General features: G+C 42.8%; 1 protein-coding gene across 1 annotated transcript in view; it reads right to left on the minus strand.

The window, feature by feature from the left end:
• Positions 1 to 8723: 8723 nt before the first annotated feature.
• ACVR1 (activin A receptor type 1) overlaps positions 8724 to 13605 on the minus strand; it is a 35643-nt gene continuing 30761 nt past the window's right edge. The window contains exons 8-9 of the mRNA XM_009273158.2: positions 11287 to 11417; positions 8724 to 9770 (exon numbers count right to left, since the gene is read on the minus strand). Coding sequence (XP_009271433.1) covers positions 9636 to 9770; positions 11287 to 11417 — 266 coding nt within the window. The 3' untranslated portion in view covers positions 8724 to 9635. The remainder of the gene's footprint in view (positions 9771 to 11286; positions 11418 to 13605) is intronic.

Here is a 13605-nt window from a genome sequence, read left to right on the forward strand (position 1 = left end):
CCCCCCCCCCCCCCCCGCCAAATGCTTCTTTCTACCTCTCTGAAATCTATTAAATAGTAGCCCATAAATCTATTGAAAAGTTCATATTAATCTGAGTGGGTGCCTTTTTGATGAGGAAGGTAATAATGGAACTTCTCAGAACATTTTAGCATCATTCAGACATAAGAAGTGTCCAAAGAGTGAGCATTAGTGTAATTAAAAAGCTAATTCTCTAATGGGACATGCTTCTTTCTACCTCTCTGAAATCTATTAAATAGTAGCCCATAAATCTATTGAAAAGTTCATATTAATCTGAGTGGGTGCCTTTTTGATGAGGAAGGTAATAATGGAACTTCTCAGAACATTTTAGCATCATTCAGACATAAGAAGTGTCCAAAGAGTGAGCATTAGTGTAATTAAAAAGCTAATTCTCTAATGGGACTGCCCCTCCGCTCCTTACCTCTGTTCTCGGGATGACTGGCAGTGTCCTCTCTTGCCATCCCAGTGCTGACGGTGCCACCTTCTCCTCACCCGCTCTTGCTTTCCTCCTCCTCGCAATGCTGCCAGTGCCAAGACAGCAGTCGCTGCAGGGCAGACAGTGGCAGAGCCCGAGCAGGACGAAGCTGCTGACTCAGGTGCTTGGTCCTGGCTCCTCTTTGTTGCCTTCTGCAGCGTTAAGTGTGAAGCATAAACTAAGCCCAGGCCAGCTTCTTTGCTTGTGCTCTGCTTCGTGCCTGACCTAACGCAGTAAGGACTTGACCTTCCGTCCATTAATCACCAGTGAAAAGCACAAGCAGAGAGACAGCTGCTCAGAAGAGGACAGTTACTAGAGATGTTCCTGAAATGGTGTCCTCACCCGTCATTTCTATACTGGTGTGGACAAGAACGCACCGTTTTGGTCTTCCCATCCCTTTGTAACAATAACCCTGGGCTTTGGATCAGGCCCATCAGGGCTTATTCATTGTATTTCCTATGGGGAGTTCCCGGTGGCCCATTTCGGAACTATCTCCTGGGGGAGCGAGATGAGAAGAGATTGGCCAGGAACAGCAAAAGGAAAACTGAACCATCCGCTCCCAACTGCTGAAAAAGGCCAAAGGAACAAAGGGTAGGAGGTAAAGGAAAGGGCCAGTGCCCTTTCCCTAAAGGCTTCCATTGTAATTTGAGATCCTTATAAAACAGAGCAGAAGACACTAAGAATATTTTTCAGGCAATTTTTTAAAAAGGTGCTTGCAGAGAAAACACAATTTAAGATTATCTCATTTCAGTGAGCAATTAGAAACAGTAAAATACCCTTTTTTCTTTTTACTGTTATCAATGTTCTTTCTGCTAATGAAGGTGGGTAGTTATGTATTTTAAATTCACACAGAATCTCATTACAAGAGATTTGACATAGTAAATTTGTCACAGTTTTCAGCTTATTTTCAATGTAAGTTGAAATACAATCATTTGAACTCTAGCCACGGTATCGATCGATTTCTATACAGTTTAGGCATGACATTGTCTAAAGCATATGTTCAGTGCTTGAACTCCTGTCAGAGAACACTATTGCTTGTGTTCCATGTTTCTTAAACAGCTCAAGTGTATGACAAATATTAAGCTATTTTTAACTCCATGCATTAAAGATTGCAAGATCCACATACAGTAAATAATCAAACAAGGATAAATGGGTAGACAAAAGGCATTATTTTTCCCTCCTTATTTTGCAACTTCTTTGTACACTGAATTATGGTAAGCTTTTCTGTGCTAGCAGTTCTGCTATTCTTACAAACTGCCTTTTAGACCTTTCAATTTCCTCCTTTTTAGCACTTATGTTAAAGATACGTTCTCTTTATTGGAGGTAGACAATGTAATCTGATAGCTATTTTTTGCAAATTTTTAGAATAGAATTCCTGACTAGCATTCAACAGTTCACTATCCCCTCACCACCTTTGGTAGGTATCATATTTTAAGGCTCCAGGTTTTCCAGGAGAACGTTCCAAGAATGAAGAGAGATCTATGCCGTGAATCTGAAATATTTATATTTGGCGGTTTTTTGGGTGGTGAAAAATGGAGAAGACTGCTGCAGAGACCTATGGGGGAAGAGATGGGTGTGATACAAAGTCCTTAAGTCTAGTTAGCAACAGCCATTGAGCTTCAGTCAAGTGTGTCATGATCTTTTAAGATCAAAAGAACAAGTTGACTGCAGGTTTTAATGTCTTCTAACAAAAATGTCCCTGGCCCAGTTAAGTCTGATTTCCTTCTGGCACAGCTCTCCACAGCTGGCGCACAGCTTTTCTCTGAGCCTGAAAGGAAAAAGAGCAATTCACAGAGATGAGAGGAAGGTGGGCATGGCCAGAGGCGCTGCCCTTGAGAAGAAGTTGTCCCTCCACAAGGACAACTCCCAGGACAAGTGAGGGAGGAACAGACACAGAGAGGGAGTTTGGGAACAAGGAGATGGAAACAGTGGCAGATGGGGCTCCAGCACACCCACGGCCAGCCCAGAGGAGGGATGGACTGGGCCAGGAAGGGGCTGCAGAGGAGAGCGGGACAGGACGGACACTTGCGCAGCTCTGTGAAGACCGCGGGGCGCCCACCCCAGCAGTTAATCCACAGAAGTGTCACAGCCCTCGGCTGCCACACGTGTGTCCCAGTGAAACCGCTGGAGCGGGCACACTTCAGCAATGGCACTTCCAGCAGCAGCGAAGCGTCCCGGTGCCCACCTCATAGACCAGCCCCATGCCCTACGGCCTCTCCAGGGCCCAGCAGGAGCTCAGTGCTCCAGGACATCATCCCAGCTTACTTCAATAAGTAGCGCAACACCTGGCAAGACCACACAGGCTGGCCGCTGTGGGTATGAACAAGCAGAGGGCTCAGCAAGACTTTCCAGTGCTGCAGAGACACCCATATAATCATTTCCATCAAGAAAACCCATGTGACTTTCACCCCATTTCCAACAATGGCAATGAAGCCTGGGGTTGTGTACACAAACACCTGGACCAAAGGCACACTGGCACACCAAGCCCGACCAGCAGCACAGCCATCAGAGGTCCCACACCCTGGTGAGTTGTCACAGCACATTTAAAAGCTTTTGCTGGAGATAAGCAATTAGAAAAACATGGAAACCAGGTAAAATCCTCCAGTAACTCCCAGGGTTAAATCTTGATTTTTCACTTCTAGACTGACAAGAGATGAAAATTGCAGCCTTACTCCACTAAGGCACTCCGATATCTTTATGGTTGCTTCTTTTCACTGATTTAAAGTGCAGCATTAACTTAGGAACTGACCTGACAGCAGTACAGTACTGTAACCAGCGCACTCTTTGCCTCTTCCTCTCTTTCCTAAGGTACTGCCTCACCACAGTTAATCAGGTCAGAGTGTGCTGGCTCCTTCTATATGCTGTGAAAGCCACCAAAAAAAAAAAAAAAAAAAAAAGCTTTCCAAGATGCCTAAAGGAAGAAGAAAAATACAGGTGTTGAAGCTGAACACAGCATCAGCTTTTCATTTTTTGAAAGGAACAGATTTTAGCATAGTAACAAACACATGGAGTTGCTAAAACTGACGCTAGTATCTGAATGTTGTTGATTTTAGGAGTTCAGAGCTTCTGTGACAGTGAAACCCTCAGTCATTGCACTGGAAAAGGTGGTCAGCGTTTTGGTGGGGACTGCAGTTGGAAAGACAGATTAGTAATTATTGATGTTAGGTAATTTTCAAAATCCACCTCACATCATCTGTGAATCAGCTGCTTCATCACTCATGCAGTTCACAAAGATGAAAAACCCCAGTACAAAACCCTCAGCAGTACAAAACCCTCAGCACGCTTTGAAGCACACGCTGAAGCCCCACCAACAGGCGACTGCCTGGCAGAGGGGAGGACAGAGCCACTCCTTCCGTCAGCGGCTGCTGCAGGATCCTTCCCCGCTCTCCGTCCGGGGGCACCGCTCATCCCGCACCGAGCACTCGGCTGCATCCCCTCCAGCAGAGCAGCAGCCTCCATCTGCCTCCCCATCTGGTGTAACCCTGCCTTGCGCCAGGGCAGGGGGAAAGCACAGCCTGTGGGGGCTGCACAGCACTGTCCACCAGTCATGGATATAAAGTAGGAATGTTTTGGTCAAGAACAAGCAAAGATATTTATTAGATCTGTAAGTATAAAGAGTCCTGAGCAGCTACACCAGACTGGAGGACAGGACGTGTACACCAGCTCTCGTGCTGCTCTGCCAGGGCTACACCCCCAGCTTTAGACACGTTGCTGGGACAAATTCCACTACACACAGAGCAACACATGGCAACGACTGTGGTGGAAAGAGGGACACCTTTTTTTTTTTAATATAAAAAAACCCAACCAAACAAAAAACAACAAACCACCAAACACTAAGTCTCTCAAGTCTGACACCCGGCAGGCACTTTGGTGCATTGTGTTACAGGCCACCATCCCCAAGAGGATCATATTCCTGGACCTCTAAGCAGTCTGGCTGGTAGAGAACAGGTTGACCCAGCAAGCACGTGTCCCAGACCCCTTGGAGGATCCTTTTGCAGACCTCACATGGCTCTCCACCATGCAGGATCTGGACGTAGCGAAACGAGTCCATAACCAGTGAGAAACTGCACTTTCCACAGAAACAGTCCCAGCTTCTCCTCCCTGAGCACCAGAGGTCCCTCTTGCAGCCTCTTTTCCACCGTAACAGGCTGAGACTGACATAAACCATGTACAGCTGCACTTCGCTTTTCCTGGCATGCTTTGGCTTGTGTCTTGGCACAATTTCTTGGTTCAGGCACTAGACATGTGGTGGGTTTTTTTCCTTCCAACTGGGGATAAAGCAAATGTGTTATTCCCAGGTGAGAGCATCTGTCACAGTACATCATTAACTCTACATCTGATAAAATGCTTACTTTTCCCACACAAATCTTAGCTTTAAAATATAAAAATGTATTCTGTGTTTGAAAAAGATTTAACTTCTCTCTGTATAAATGGAACAGCATCTGTAATGTCTTTGTTTCCCTTCTCCGATGCCAACCACTATGCCAAGGCTGTTCTTTTTGCACAGCAGACATTTCGCCCTGCAGGGAAGACAATTCCTCCTTGTCCCTATCAAAATAGTTTAATCCAGGTAAATAAAAAAATTCCTGAAGGCTAGATATGGACTTTTCATGGAAAATTCCAGCACAGAAGGCCCGCAAGGAAAGTTACAGACAAGTGGGAGGAAGCCTTCAGTAACTTCACTACAGCAACACTAACGTGAATCGCTGGCCACAGGCTGCTTTAGGCAGCTGTCCCCAGGACACCTGTCAAAGTGCAACATATTCCTAACCAATAATAAAAAAAAAAACTTCTGCATAGGAAAAAAGACAAAGCCAAACAAAAAGCAACAACCTCCCCCCCCCCCCCCAAACCAAAAAAAAAAAAAAACTTCTGCATAGGAAAAAAGACAAAGCCAAACAAAAAGCAACAACCTCCCCCCCCCCCCCAAACCAAAAAAAAAACAACAACCCCCCCCCCCCCCCTCAATCTAAAGTACCTCTGTTTATAGCCTTCCTCCTATAACTGGCAGGTGGTCATACCTATCAACAGCATAGCTGAATCAGTGCTACTCATACACTGATGCATCATTTTTTTTTTTTTTACATGCAGGGCCTCCTCTTACTAGGGCTCTGATATATGGCCAGGCACTGATCAAATGACAACACCCCAGATCCATATTGGCTGAGCACAGTGCAAATCCGCCAGACACATGAATAATTCAACTTCAACTATGGAACTGCTTGTGCCATCTCCATAGTAATAAATGCAGCGACGCCCTTAATGCGGGCAGATTATATATAAGCATTCCAAATCTCTTTAGAAGATTAGATTTTATGGGGGTACTAGAGGAACATTGATTAATAAACATGCTAGAAAAATAGCGTAGGAGGCAGGGATGTTATCTTCACATACATCACTTGGAAACTCCCCCACGCTGCCCAAGCCTGGACACCTTGAGGGGAAAAGCAGCAACAAATTTTCTTCTATGATTGTCCAGACACTTGAAAATGAGGTTAAATAACAGACCACAGATAATCCTTCACTGGCTATCATTGAGTTTTTCCTTCTCTGCTCCCAGGTGCACCACCATCTAGTTCCCAAGAGGACTGTTCAGAACACTGCTATTTCTGCTATTTTTTGAAAGCACGGACCCTGGCTATCCTCAGTAGCAACTATATACATTAGAAAAGCACAGTGACGAATGACTTATCCCTAAACCAAGGGATAAGAAATTGCTAAGAAATTACTTCTTACAATTATTTTCCACTCAATTTTCTTGATTCAAGTTTGCCAAATAGTCACCTAATTAAAAAAAAAAAAATAGTTAACATTTCAAATAGTTCAGTCAAAGCCTGGATCAAAAATACTTCATTAGCAGGGCATGAATGTGAATTTTGTTTAAAATAATCCCTGGATGTTTTGATAGGCAAAAGGAAGCTACTAGCAGCAGCACCAATTAAAATGACCTCGCCTAGCAAATCGATGAGTGCCTAAGAGTCCTAGCATTGGACAGACTTTTCTACCCTGCCAGTAGCTTGCTTGGATAATCTTCTTTACCTAACACAGGATAAACAGGATATTACTGGGGTGTTTTTATGGTTTGTGTTTTTATCCTTTAGTTGGTTATCCGTGCTTTATAGACAGGGAGAGCCAAGACTCCAGTTTTAATTAATGCTAAAGCTCCTCAGTCAAGTCTGTATCCAAACTCAGAAGAGGCCAGTGGTTCCCAGAGCCCAGCCCTGGAAGAACCCCCTACAGAGAAGAGGGAGAACCGTGCGCTTCCTTGCTGCAGGTCCCACATCCTGCGGGATCCCAACTAGTCCTAGCACAGCTAACAGACCGATACCCAATGCTGCAGTTAGAAAATTCGGATCTTCAGAGACAGCACAGTAAACCGCTAGAGTTTACGGAGCTGTTACCAATCTGGAGTCATGTTGTTCTACGTACACAGTACTTTTCAGAAGATGCTACAGCACAAAGAAGAGATGGATCAAGTATTCAACATGACCATCTTCCCTAATATCTAGTAAGATGCTGTGACTCAATATGTTAGTGTTTGAGAAGGGCACCACAAATTCAGCCAACATGGCCAGAATTGTTATTAATCATCAGCATGACAGATTGTCTCTCTCTTCCAACACGTGTACTGGAAAATGCTGGAGACGTGAAAACTCAAAGTAAAAAACCTAACCAGCCACTTTAAACTCTCATTGCACACTGAACTTTCACCTCTAGCTCTGTCCCTGTCCATCTGTTGAGCTACCTCCCCTCTCGCCCTCCACTGTCCAGACATCCCCAGCTGTCCTCATCTCTGAGCACTGCAGCAGCCTGGGACCTCCGCAAGCAGGTTGCCTCACTTCCCATTTGTTTTAAATACTGATGCCTATTCCATCATCAGTGTATGTGTCTGTGTGCACCAGGCACCTAGAACTAAAGAACTTCAGGCAATACTCTATATCAGAAAATTATTGCTAACACAGCTACTCATTTTGCATTCGTATAGCATCTTCAGTCCAACAGACTGATTCACTCGAGTCATTGCTGAAATACTGTCGCTCCTGGGCTGCAGTTATTTAACAGTTAGCCCAGCATGCATCACATACACAAGCCAGTTTAAAGCAAACTGGAATGCATTCAGGCAACTGAGCATTTGACTTCCTATTAAAAGCTAACAATAAAAACTAATCAGATCCCGCTTTTCCCATGTTTTCTGCAGCGCTGGATCTGCTCAGATTCTCATCAAGTATAACTAAGAGACGTAGCAACTGGTACCAATTCAGTCTGCTCTGCAGAGCTATTGTACCGTGCAGTCTCTTAGCCCCATGCAGTACCCACCCTGCTAACTTGGCTGTTATTTCTACACTAGAAATGTAGAAGAAGAAAGGCACGCCACTTGGCCAGAGTAGGACAAGGAAGACTGGGGCTGAGAAGGAAAAGTTACAGAGAAACAGGAGAGCAGAATCTGGCAGACTTAAAGCACAGAAGGGAATCTCAGAGAAATTTTTTAACCTGGAGAGGAAACATGTCCAAATGGCTAATTACTATCCAGGTCCTTAGATTACCTGGAGGATTTCAGGCCCATGAATAAAGGAGTTCTTTTCCAAGGATGAAAGGGCACTGTCACTTCCTAGTTACTCTTCCACTTGGTGTAACAAACGAGAGTATCAAGAGGTACAGGCAGAGAAAAAAAGTTCTCTGGGTATAAAGCTGAATTCTTCCCCATAAGGCTAGGGGATAACATACCTCCTTCTGCAAGACATGCTCTAGGAGGTTTGCATGGACATGGCTGATGTCACATCCAAAGAGAGTACACCAGTTCCCTGCTGTACTATTTTGGGATCCAGTTCAGTACAGGAAAAACACACCCAAACAAACAACTGTTAACAGCCTCAGTACCTTGGTGTTCCACCACGTATTGACCTGGACCAGCTCTGTTCACCTGCGAGCATATGACTGGAGATACACACTGCTGCATTAGTATACCTTTGTTACTAATAGGCAGTAAGAGAACTAAAACACTCTTTTGTTTGACTTGAAAACATTCTATTTAATTTATACAAATAACTACTAAATAGAAAAAGTATATTAAAACAAAATAGTTATTTTTCTGGCAGAGTTTAAATGCGTATTATATAGCTTAGAAGAAATAAAATGCATTTTCCCCACAGCATTCATGACCTAAAATTCTAGTTAATTCCTCCATTGCTCTCCTTTTCTAGATCAGTAAGATACTAGACACAATGTTATGTGGGTAATGGCTATATATATGTTCCGTATTTGAACTGAAAATATGTTACAGACCACACACCTACAAATGTGAAGCACTTAAAATGTGACTATCGAGTTGTAATATGATAATACAGAAAACAATTTATGTTTCAGGTTATATTGTGCTACAAAAACATCTGTGTAAGAAATCATGAAAGAGGCCACATAAAAATAAGCTTTAACTTTATGCACTTATTTTACAGTTTAAAAAACTGGCAAGTGCACTAGTAATAAATAATTTGCAAGTTTTGTATAAACGAGAAATTCCTAATGTTCAGCATTATTGTAAACATCAGTACACATGTAAAATGCAGCTAAAATCTGACAGTTACAATTTCAGTTTACCAAATTCATTTCCTATTATTCAGGCATAGATCAATGTAGTATACAGCCAATCATATTTTTGGCAAGTCATGTCGTTAAAATTAACAGTGACAGTGCAAGTAAGGAATGCAAAGAATTCCTAGTGCAATAAAGAAGAGAAGCACAGGCAATATTGCTGATTAAAATTTACCACTTCCACGTGTTCACCCTGGGAGTGATTAGGAGAATTAAAAAAAAAAAAAAAAAAAAAAAAAAAGAAATAGAAAAAAGCTGTTCAAAGCCATTATTTAATGCCCTGATCTTGTCTTAGGATTTCTCTGTCTTCCTTCAGGCCACTACCTTTGCAACAGTACATCCAGCATGAGTCCTTATAGCTTGACCATTTGTGAAATGCCCATTGTAGTCACTGAGCAAAGTCCATATGGTTCCGATGTCTCCCAAACAGATGGCTTAGTAAGAACTTCTGCCTCTATAAGTAGCCACATGGGGACCAATCGTATAAACTGTCTGGCCAGACTAATTCTGAACCAGACAAACGCCTTCCTGTCAGGAGAGCACCGCAAGAAGGTCAACAGTCAGCTTTCAGTTTGTCTAAGGAATTATCAATTTTGGTCAAAGTCTTTTTGATTCGCAGGGCTGTTAGTCTTGCTGATGGATTTTGATACCAGCATTCTTTCATCAACTTGGCAAGAGATGTTAATGTCTGGGAAAGAATAAAAAACAAAACACACATGTAAGCACACAAATCACAGGCCAAGAAAACACTAGATTGGGTTAAGCGCTAATACAATATGGTTTTATTGCCTTATTAATACTCAATTTTCAGAATCTACAGAGTTTACTGCTAACTATCAAATACACAGATTTCACGTGTTGGAAAAAAAACCACCAAGTTTGATAAATTGGTTAAACCAAGAGAATAACTAGACAATGGGCTGACTGGAGTGACAAGCTAGTGTAATTTTAAACAATGGAGTTTTGGTTTTTTCCTAATTAAGAAAACACTCTACAGAATCTCTTTTCAAGGAAACTGACTCCTGCAAGATCAATGAAGGAAGCCAGAGAAGGTACAGATTTTCTGCCTGTGATTTCATCACATCCAGTGCAGCTTTAAATGGCTGGGATTCACAGCTGGCTGGGGCAGCAGGACAGGTCATGGCTCTACAATCAAAAGCTTATAGATGGGACCTCTCGTCCTTGCTGGCCCCAGCCAGCCGTACAGATTCAAACTGACCTCCACAGCTTCAGTAATAAGGAAAAAAACAGCTGGTCAACCTGGAGAGTGCAGGCTGATTCTGATGAAGAAAAATAAACTTCAGCACTAGCCTTTCAAAAAAACCAGTCCCTTATCCTGTAGGCAGGAGAGAGACCAAAATTCTGTTCTAAATCTGCATACTTATAAGCCACAGAAAGGCCTACACAGGCTACCTTGCCCTTAAAGAAATTTCCCCTTGGAGGGAGAATAACAACACAGGAAAAGCAGCTTTAAAATAGTTATTGTTAAATCATGCTACTAAGGGCATGAGAAGGGCAACGAGGCTGGTGAGGGGTCTGGAGAAAAAGTCTGATGAGGAGCGGCTGAGGGAACTGGGGTTGTTCAGCCTGGAGAAAAGGAGGCTGAGGGGAGACCTCATCGCTCTCTACAACTACCTGAAAGGAGGTTGTAGCGAGGTGGGGGTCAGTCTCTTCTCCCAAGTAACAAGTGATAGGACGAGAGGAAATGGCCTCAAGTTGTGCCAGGGGAGGTTTAGATTGGACGTGAGGAAAAATTTCTGTACTGAAAGAGTGTTTAAACATTGGAAGAGGCTGCCCAGGGAAGTGGTTGAGTCCCCGTCCCTGGAGGTATTTAAAAGATGAGTAGATGAGGCGCTTAGGGACATGGTTTAGTGGGCATGGTGGTGTTGGGTTGACGGTTGGACTCGATGATCTTAGAGGTCTTTTGCAACCTCAATGATTCTATGATTCTATGATTCTAAAAGGCTAATCTGTGAATAGCTCAGACTTAACAGTCATAAGTTTGCTCATTGCGTTTTTTCCTGCTCCAAGATAAAGGTCCACACTAGCATGCTTCTGAAATCTGTACAGGTAATGCTCCTAACAAGTAGCATTGAGATCATTTCAATTTCAAGTGAGAATTGAAAATAGCTTTCATGACTATTTCAAAAGAAGAAAGGTCAGCTCATATCTTCTGCAAACCACCCGCAGGCACACCCACTTACAGGGTCTGAGAACCATCTGTTGGGAATGTTCGGCCTTTGCTGATCTACACAGACCACTTTTCTCATGTCTTCAAAACTGGGATCATTTGGAACCAAGTCATAAAATGGTGGTTTATAGTCTTCCACAATACCTAGTGAGACACAAAAAGAGAGGCATTATTTAATGACTGTGTCAGTGAAACAGGATTTCTGCACAGAAGGAGAGAACAGATGACCTAGCTGTCTAAGCAGCACAAAATCTTTTAAAAGTTAACACCACAGTGTCAAGCAGCCATTAAACAACAGAATAGCACTTATATCATAGGAACGGCTTTTTCTACCCAAAATGTTAATTAATTGGCTCATATTACAATTCCACAAAGTAAGAACTATGTCCATTTTGCAGATGCTTGAGCTGAAATGGCGAGAAATAAATTCACTTGCCAAAAGGACATCTTTTATAATGCATGGAGGTTTACTGACTACCACGGAACTGGGATTTCTGCTAGCAAATGTAAAAAATGTAAGGTCTGCATTGTGGTTTTAATAGACTTACCACACACTTTGCACGGTTTTATGATTCCTGAAAGAGTCCAATAAGCATGCCAGCATCTACAGACCCTCATGCTGGTCCTTCAAATAATTTTATTTCTTGTTATTAAAACAGTAAAATACGTAGGGTAATTGGCACCACATGCCACCACAAAGCCAAACACCTGAGAGCCTGTGGCACCCAGTGTCTGAATGCATTTTCTAGGATTCTGCATTGAAAAATGAGTTTATGTATGTGCTCTCACAACTTGTCACCCAGCTTACACAAAACTGGCAGGCTAAAAAGCCTTTTGCCTACTCTCTAAGGCATGCATGCAGCACCGCTGTTTCATCAGTGGATTAAGCTCACAAATGATCTATAGGGAGCTCAACTTTCTTCAGACGCCAATTTAAAAACTGGTGTTCAAAGACAGGCATTTGGGTCAGCAGCTTGGAAAAACACCAAGCGAATGAGGCCCCTCTCTGTACAGTAGAAACAGAAACAGGGCAGAACAATCTTAAAACTGCTTTTTAGCAGACTGGCAGCTGTGCCACAGTCAGACGTACATGAAATCCAGGAGAATTTCTGTTGCTTTGGATATACTGAAGTTGAAAAGAGGTTCTCAAACTTTGCTACAGTGGTTGGGATTTAGTTTTCTTGTTCTATTGGAGATGAAGATTAAAATCCCATAGATCCTCTGTTAAAAAAAAAAAAAAAAATCTATAAATCCCTATCTGTGATGACTAGTCAAAAAGGGAAATGGTCTTCAGGAAATTACAGCTCCCTTAGAAAACAGTCGTACAGTTCAAAGACCTAGCTACCCAAGCGTGTTACCATAATAAAGTAACTAGCAGACTACAGGGTTTGCCCTATAGTATTCTGACATAGGTGCAGAAGGACAGACTATATTACATGCTGTGTAAAGAAGCATCACCTACCCTCCTCCTTCAAGCAATTCATAATTGCATATACCAAGTATCACCTACAGGGCCGAACTCTTGTTTTTACACTCCTCCTGCTTCCTCCCAGAACACAGAATAAAGTTTATTGTGAGAACTCAAGAATACAAAAAACCTCTTGTGTATCCACATTGTCTATACTTCCATTTCAGATAAAGTAGTGGCTTTATACGAGTCAAATGCAGAACGTCAGAGCTACATCATATAGATCTGAAAATGTTTCCAGGGTCACTAGGATATTACAGATGAACTTTATCACTAAAAGAGAGAGTCTGGCTCTAATTTATTATTTTCATGTGGTCCTTCCAAAGTATAGGGTCTATAGCTGGCTATTTCAGATAAGACATAGTAATAAATATGAAATGAAGCGGGTCTAGCCTTTACTCCAATAAAGTGATTCTAGGGTACTCTGATCTACCACAGCCAAACATCACAGATCCCATGGGACCACTGCCGGCTCCGCAGCAGCCCATCAGTGGTGCCAGCAAGCCACTGCAACCTCTAGCCCACACTGCTCTGCTCGCAAAGCGGTCACTGAACTGTGACACACTTCCCTCGCCCACTGTCCCGGGAAAGCGAGCCAGCCGCTCACTACGAGGGAGACCCGAGAGTCGTTCAGCACTACCTATAGCTTGCCGCTTTCTGAACAGTTTTAGGATGACTTCTGTAATTTACAATATATTGTATTTTTTTTTCCCCCTAGGGTTGCTGGCTTTTTGCTACTCAAATCAACTAGAACACACACAGAGTAGCATTTTCTTCACCTTTATTCCTCGTTACTTTAACATCAACTTGTCCTATGCATGCACGAATCTAACTGTTGGAGCAAAGCAAAATCTACACAAACAC

This window comes from Aptenodytes forsteri, unplaced genomic scaffold (genome assembly GCF_000699145.1).
Source record: "Aptenodytes forsteri isolate BGI_AS27 unplaced genomic scaffold, ASM69914v1 Scaffold174, whole genome shotgun sequence".
NCBI lineage: Eukaryota > Metazoa > Chordata > Aves > Sphenisciformes > Spheniscidae > Aptenodytes > Aptenodytes forsteri.